Source organism: Delphinus delphis, chromosome 13, assembly GCF_949987515.2.
Source record: "Delphinus delphis chromosome 13, mDelDel1.2, whole genome shotgun sequence".
NCBI classification, from domain to species: domain Eukaryota; kingdom Metazoa; phylum Chordata; class Mammalia; order Artiodactyla; family Delphinidae; genus Delphinus; species Delphinus delphis.
The window spans coordinates 66438351-66446399 of NC_082695.1; the positions used below are offsets into that span (position 1 = coordinate 66438351).

At 46.7% G+C, this 8049-nt stretch overlaps 1 protein-coding gene across 1 annotated transcript; it reads right to left on the minus strand.

Moving 5' to 3' along the window:
- Window positions 1-214: 214 nt before the first annotated feature.
- MRO (maestro) lies at window positions 215-7333 on the minus strand. The gene is given in 6 exon segments (XM_060029549.1): window positions 215-268; window positions 942-1049; window positions 1902-2057; window positions 4558-4743; window positions 5809-5955; window positions 7235-7333. Coding segments are annotated over 6 exon segments (750 nt in total).
- Window positions 7334-8049: the final 716 nt, after the last annotated feature.

Consider the following 8049-nt stretch of genomic DNA (forward strand, 5'->3'; position numbering starts at 1 on the left):
GTGGGGAGAAAATGAGACATATAAAAGCTATTTAGAATGTACTTTGGTGTAATTATACAATTCCACAGTATTATTTTTTGCCATCAATTGCTCTCCCAACACCCCCTTTTCTATCATAATCACAAGAAGCAGCAGAAGTATCCAAAGAGTTAAAAGGGGGAATATCAGCCCCCAGCAATGTGTTCACTGGAACCATTTCCCTGCTGCTCTGTGTTTACAGGATTTTATTTGCATAGAAGAACTGCAGGAGCTCTGGATGATAGTGGCTCTGAAAGAAATTGGCAAAGGGACACGTGAGGAAGGGAGTCAGTAAACCTCCTTGACTCTAGAACGAGCAGACAGTTGTCAAAGGCAAGAGCATGAGGATAAACAATCTTCAGATTCTCAGTGGAGGAGGCATCATTATCCAAATGATGATCTAAACCGCCAATATATTTCACCCAATGATCTCAACTGGAATTGTCAATATACTTCACCCAATGATCTAAGCTGGAACTGTCAATATATTTCACCCAACGATCTAAGCTGGAACTGTCAATATATTTCACCCAATGATCTAAGCTGGAACTGTCAATATTATTTCACCCAATGATCTAAACTGGAACTGCCAATATATTTCACCCAATGATCTAAGCTGGAACTGTCAATATATTTCACCCAATGATCTAAGCTGGAACTGTCAATATACTTCACCAAATGATCTAAGCTGGAACTGTCAATATATTTCACCCAACGATCTAAGCTGGAACTGCCAATATATTTTATGCATAATCCTCTGGGTGTTTTGCCATTTACATCGCATTATGGGTCAATTACAGTTGAAACATACTTGGTCTGAGTCGTTTTAGGGGGGTAACTCCCTGATGTGCCCAGCCACCTTCTGCATTAACACTGGGAGGGCAGGGAACCTGGGAGAACCTCTCCTGCCCTTGCTCACTCACCAGCTGCCGGCAGAGTTTAGGGTTCCTTTGGTCCTCTTCACTCTGGAAGCTGTAGTCCTTCCTTTGTCTCAGATACGGAGAACAGGCTCGAAAAGTTGTTTTGCAAGCCTGAGAGAAATAATATTACCATCTTATTGTCAAAAATGTTAGAGAGTTTTATAATCCCAAGCAAGGAAAAGTGTTGCACCCAATCTGTGGTCTGGGGGCCACTAAGAGTGAAAGTAACTTCCAGGAAGTTTGAAAACTTGAATCTTAAAGGATTTATGCTTATAAAACGACCATGTCTATACTTTGGGGCTGGTGGGGAGGGCAAAGCTTCACACTTTATCACAGCCCTTATTGTCTCATCAAAAGTAGTGCTGGATTCCTAAATTCAATCTCAACCTTTCTGTCCCTCTCTCTCTCGCCCTCCCTCATGCGTGACCTTAAAGAAGGCAGGTGATTTGGTGGAACCTTTGCTCCTGGTGGTTTTGAAACACTCACCTGCTCCAAAGCAGCCCTGAGGTTGATCCAACCCGGTTAGGACACATTTTCTCCAAGAATAACACAAAAGCTTCATAGGAAACTAAGAAGCCAAGGGTGGGAAATCTGTACCAGGTGCAGTGACAAAAGCTAACTGGGCATGAATAAATCTCTTCTGATAGGAGGTGCTGCCCCACGGAGCAAGCAGCACCTCCCTGCCCCCACCCCCCCCATTAACCTGAGTGTATCTGGCATTTGACAGGTGCTGGGACCGGGCAAGTGGGGCAAGAGCAAATGGAAAACAACACTCCTGCTCAGAGAGAGATTAGCCATCGACAAGGCACTTTCTCCAGGATTCACATGGATACACGGCTGAGTGTCCGTAACTGAACTGGCAGGAACTGAGGGCCTGGCATCTCCACGCGGCAGGGCTGCGTTCCAACTCCCTTGAGGAATGGCATTGAGGTTTCATGCTGTTGGCTAGAGTCACGGACTCACCTTGGCAACCTGGGGATTCCTATCCTGTAAATGGCTCAGGAGAGAATCCTGAGTCTGCTTCACCTGACGGGTGAAAAATCTCTTCCATTTCCGCCCAGCAAAGGCAGCCAGTTGCCCAAACAAGACAAAGGCCGAGTATCTCAGGCTGTCATTCTCCTGTGGGTTCCCCGTGAACAAAACAAGAAACCTCGGGTCAGTGCCAAAAGGCAGCTGCATCAGAGAACAGCACAGCCCTGGTCCCTTGCTGCATGTTACAGGTGGGACATTAGATCCAATCTATGGCACTCAGCCAGCCGGGCTCCGGGACAGAGCGGAGACAGGCTGAGTCTTCAGTGAACCTCTTCTTCAGCAGACGAGAGGGTTAGACTGGGGGCTCACTGGTGCTACTCCCAGCTTCCCAGCTTTTTTCTTCATTATTTAACATTTTGGAGATTGATTATATTTACTTGGTTCGAAATTCAAAATAACCAAAAAGGTTTATAAAACAGTAAGTCTCCCTTCCTACACCTCTCCACCCGCCACCAAATTTCCCTCCCCACAAAGTCATAAATTTTGTGTGATTCCTCCAAAAAATAAAGAAGAAAAAAATGAAATATATATTACATAGCCCTTTCCCACATTTTTAAACCAATGGATATGGACCTTATACATCTTGATTTTTATACCTTGATTTTTATACACCTTGATTTTTCACCATTCTCTCTGGGAGCTCTTTCCATGTCAATACGTAAAGGGATTTTCTTGGGCTGCACCCTAATTCATTCGACCCATCCCCTGCTTACTACTTCCAGCATGTTTGCCAGGCCATCCCTCTCTACCCTGGTCTGAGTTTCTCCCACCTGCAGCAGAAATAACAATTCTGTTTCTTCCCTGACGCCCTGCCAGCTCTCCCTGCTTTGGGTCTGATTCGCTGGTTTGTCCCTGACTGCAAGTCAGTGGCTTCGGCCCTTCCTCCCTCTCCCAGGGGAGCTGTCTGGTCCGAGTATCTCCCTGCCCAGTTAGGGAGACAGAGGCTCAGGGCATTTCAGTGATTCACCTAGAGTCACACCGTCAGGGAACAGCGAACCAGGGTAGCAACTCAGCCTCCTGACTCATGGTGAAGGGATTTTTATATCAGTGTTTCTTGATCTTGTCCAGCTCCAAGTGAACCAGAAGGGACTGGTCTGGGATAGGCCTCCTCACCTAGAAATGGGGGTCACAGACACTCAGCAAGAGTGGAGACCACTGATCATCTTCTGAAGTATTTAAAACAATTTTTTAGCACACATGACACATACAGAAACTGCTTTCGTGTTGCACTTTCTTCACTGTTCTACGTGTGTGTGTGTGTGTGTGTATGTGTTTAATTGTATGTGTTTAATTCAATTCAACTAGCACTTATTGAGACCTAACTCTACCTGAAGCATGACCCTAATGCTGTGAGATGTACAGAGATGTGTAAGGGGTTGCCTGTCCCCCTGGGAGTCTGACAATCATGTGATGGGGCACAGCCCAGGCAGGCAGCGAAGAACTCTATGACAGGGATACAAACTGTCAGAAACAGCTCCCCATGAGTATTCCCAGGTTTCACCATGCCAAGGAGTTCCTGATCAAACACTACAGTCGACCTGGGTTTAAAAAATACTTGCATGGCAAACAAGCCCTGGCCATTAAGATGACGCCTCCAGAGAGATTTAGAGACGCTTGCCCGGAGATATCTGCTTATATTCCAGGGAGGTGGAGTAGAGACCTTCCTCTCCCAGCCCCAGAGAGGGCCGGTTTACATCCCAGAGCAAAGGCCTCTCTGCCTCTCTGAGCGGAAGGAGAGGCAAATGTCCCAGCAGCTCCTCTATATGCTCCAAGTTTTATAATTTCGAGGTTTCTCTTCCTCCTGTGAGGGGCAGGCACCTCGCTTTCGCTGGGTTACTCCCGGGGAATTAGGTGTTGGGAACTCACGCAAGACGCTCTGTGAGTAAATGCAAGTTCTCTGTCGCTCTGTTCCCTGTTCTAAAGGTCTTATCTTTCTGTGTGTGTGTGTGTGTGTGTGTGTGTGTGTGTGTGTGTGTGTGTGTGTGTGTAACTGGGGTAAGCTAACTGATTAGCTTCTCAGTCCTCGCGTTTTCTGTATCTGTGCACTTTTTGCTCTACCTGCCTTGTCACCCGGCAGTTAAGAGCGCAGGCCCTGGGCAAAGGGCCTGGCTTCATATCCACTTACCGGCTCTGTGAACCGTGGGCAAGTTACCTAACCTTTCTAGGCCTTGGTTTCCTCCTCTATAAAGTGAAGATAACAGTGCCTGCCTCACAGGGTTATTGGGAAGATTAGATGAGACAATCCATGTAGATTGCCCAGCACCGTGCCTGGTACACAGTAAGGGCTCACTAAGTGCAAACCACTCTTACTGTTACATTTATAAGAGAGCGTTGAGTACACATGTGCATCCCCATCAACAGTGTCCATGTACTCACTGCTCCATGACAGTGAAAACTCCTTGCAGAGTGGTGATGAAATCCTACATGTCTTTATATGTCTTCCATAACCCCCAGCACGGTACCAATCTCTCAACAAGATTTCTTAATAAATAGTGAACAATAGAGGCCTTGTTTCCTGAGCAACACACCAACCAGGGCTCACATTTGACTTTAAGAACCTGGAATCATCCTGCGTTGTCTCACTTACATCATCTAACAAAGTCCTGATCTCTGTCTATGTGATGTCTATGAAGAAGGAGCCAAAGCCTTTCCCCTGGATCTTGCCCAGCATGATGGTCAGGGTCTTCAGGCTCTCGTGGATGACTTCAGAACTCATGGGGTCATACCGTCCATGCACCAGCAGGTCCAGGACAATCATTTTATACTTTCTCACCTGTTACCAAGGTTTGGAAAGCATTAGCAGCACAGGAGTTGCTCCCCATGAGTTGAAAAGTGTCTCCACTCCTAATCTTCTAATAACCCGAGACTTGGACTAAGAGGCCGTGGCTTTCTTCAGCACCTGCTGCCACAACTCTCAGCAAAGTACAAATGCTTCCGTTAACCCAACCCAAGAGCCCAATTCGGTCTTGGAAGGAGAGCAGTCTGCAGCATGGCCTATGGGTAGGTGAGGCTGCGGAGGGCACGTCAAGGAGGGTGGTGGACCTGGACGATCTAGCGATCTGGGTGTATTGGGTACCTTTACAGGGGATAAGGCAAAATGGTCGCTTAAGTTTACAGATGCTGAAGGAAGAGGTGGGGAAAACATCTTTTACTAAACAAGCATTGATGATTAGAAAAATTAAATTCACTGGAGGGTGATGTCCAGCTGTGTGTTAATCCTACCTGCAGCTCTGTTTCCCAAGGCTGATGATCCTGAGGTGTGATGACCCTAAGATGACCCCAAATGAGTCATGTGTGCCTTTGTACAATCTCCTTCCCTTGAGTGTGTAAGGAGCCAGTGACTTGCTTGTGGCCTCTCAAACATGACAGTGGTGACGGACATCATTCCCATGGTTCCCTTACATTATATGAGACTCCATCTAGCAGACAGGAGTGGGAGACACTCTCCCACTGGCCGTGAAGAAGTGAGCTGCCGTGTTGTGAGAGGGTGGCCTCAAGGAGCTGAGGGCGGCCACTCAGCAAGGAAATAGGGACCTTAGTCCTACAACTAGAAGGAAATGAATTCTTCCAACAGCCACATGAGCTTGGAAGATGACCCTGAACTTCAGAAAGGAATGCAGTCTGGCCCATACCTTCATGGCAGCCTTGCAAGACCTTGAGTAGGGGATGCAGCTAAGTGGTACCTGGACTCCTGACCCAAGGAAACTGTAAGATAATAAACGCCAGGCCCCTGATGGACTGTTACACAGCAGTAGACAACTAGTACATGAAGCCCCCCATCCCAGTGCTGAGGACTCCAGGCCGTGAGGGCTGGCCAAGTGCCCCCTGCCCTTCCTACCTTGTCCGGGGTCTCACAGGCCATAGTTCCTAGGCTTCTCATTGCCATATGACACTTTTTAAAACTGGGGTCCCAGGCTCTCTCTGCCAAGTTGAAAGACACATTCTTCAGAGGCTCCTGCTTCTGGAGGCTCAGTTTCCAAGAGACCTGGGTGGCGAGTCAAAAATGTATTGATTTGGGAGTGTTCAGAGTCACACCCTAGCCATCGCCAACCCTAATCCCTCCCTCTAAAGAAAATCCTGTGTTGCCCGCTCAATTTTAATCCTTATTTCTCCACCTAAAGACATCTGGTTTTTGCTGGGAATATATTAGTTTGATCTACATAACGAAGAAATGGATGGAGGAAGGGGAAAGGGGTGGAGAAAAAAAATGCAGAGCTAATGTTGAGGTAGGTTTGGGGCATTATGGAGAGAGGTGTCTAGGCAGTTGTGGGTGTGACAGAGCTGAGAAAAGGGGGCTTTAGAAGTGTTGATGTGATCTGAGAATAGGGGTCCCTTAAAGAGGACAAGGTAAGCTATGTTCCTCCTGTCGCAGAGATTCCTTGACCCTTCTCCCTCCCCCAGCCCTTCCCCATTTTTCTGCTCTACTTCGTAGCTAAAGCTTGAAAGACGTGTCTATACTTGCTTTCTTCAGCTGCTCTCCTCCATTCTCCCTTGAACCTTCTGCAATCAGGTTGATGGCATCCATACCCCCTCCCCACCCCCTCTCCCCCAGTGTAGCTAAATCCCAGGGTCAATTCTCAGAGCTCACCTCACTCAGCCTCTCAACAGCATTTGACACAATTAGCAAAGCACATCTACAGGCATTTCAGGGCACCTGACGGATGTCCCACCTCAGAATGCGAGCATCTGAGCAATTAAGATTAGGAAAAGAAATGCATAAATAATGCAAATTGGAAGCGCTGTGTGGCTGATGCAGAAATCTGTACTTCAAGGACTAAACTCTAATTAACTTCAAGGCAAGAGATAGGTTTTTAGAGCATTTAACCCCTGATGCTAGGAAGGTCCTGGTGTTCTGCACATCACAGGACATACCAACATGTCCTGGGGTCAGAACCAAGATCCAGACAAGATCCAAGAACAAACCGCTTCCTCACCATCCTTATTAGTGGGTGGGGGCTGGAGAGGAGACCCACAGCCCTATTTGGTATTCAGGTGATTACCAAGTCTCATCAGTATTTCTGAATATTCACTGCAGTTCATTCTATATTTTTATCATTAAGTTCGCAGCAAGCTGAATTCTTCCCAACTCATCTTCTTGTTATCATATAAACATCCTATTTGTGTTTAAAGAGCTGTCATCAAACTTTTTTTCAGGAGAAGGAACCTCAGTAGAAGGAATGGAAGGAACCAAACGAAGGCAGAAGAGCAAGTACACATAGTGGCTGCTGAGCAGGGACATTTGTTCCTAATAATTTGTCTCAGACCTTGGAAAAGAAAGATATCACTGATGTCCTTTTCTTCTTGGGCTGGGCAGTGGGGATGCAAAGGGGCTGGTCCAGCATTCTTTTCTGTGTTTGGTCCATGGAACTAAAAAAAGAACAAATAATCATATGAGCCACAGACACTCTTTGAAGCCTCATCATTAACAAGCATCGTCACACAAAGCCCTGTGCCAGGGTGAGAATGTAAAGAAGCCGCATCCCTGAGGCCCCCTCAGGATGTCACCTTGGTGAGCAGATGGAACAGTCGCATCAAAAGATAAAGAGCAACACCAACATCACTGATCATCAGGGAAACGCAAACCAAAACCACAATGAGGGATCACCTCACACCTCTCAGAGTGCACTGTCGGTCAAAGACTGCAGTGGGTTAGGACTTATTTCTTGAGGAACTGAGTGGTGAGCAATGCTCTTTTTTTTATATATAGATCTTTATTGGAGTATAATTGCTTTACAGTGTTGTGTTAGTCGCTGCTGTATAACAAAGTGAATCAGCTATATGTATACATATATCCCCATATCCCCTCCCTCTTGAACCTCCCTCCCACCCTCCTTATTCCACCCCTCTAGGTGGTCACAAAGCACCGAGCTGATCTCCCTGTGCTATGTGGCTGCTTCCCACCAGCCAACTATTTTACATTCGGTAGTGTATATATGTCGATGCTACTCTCACTTCGCCCCAGCTTTGCCCTCCCACCCCATGTCCTCAAGTCCATTTTCTACGTCTACCTCTTTATTCCTGCCCTGCAACTAGGTTCATCAGTATCATTTTTTTTTTTTAGATTCCATATCTGTATGCG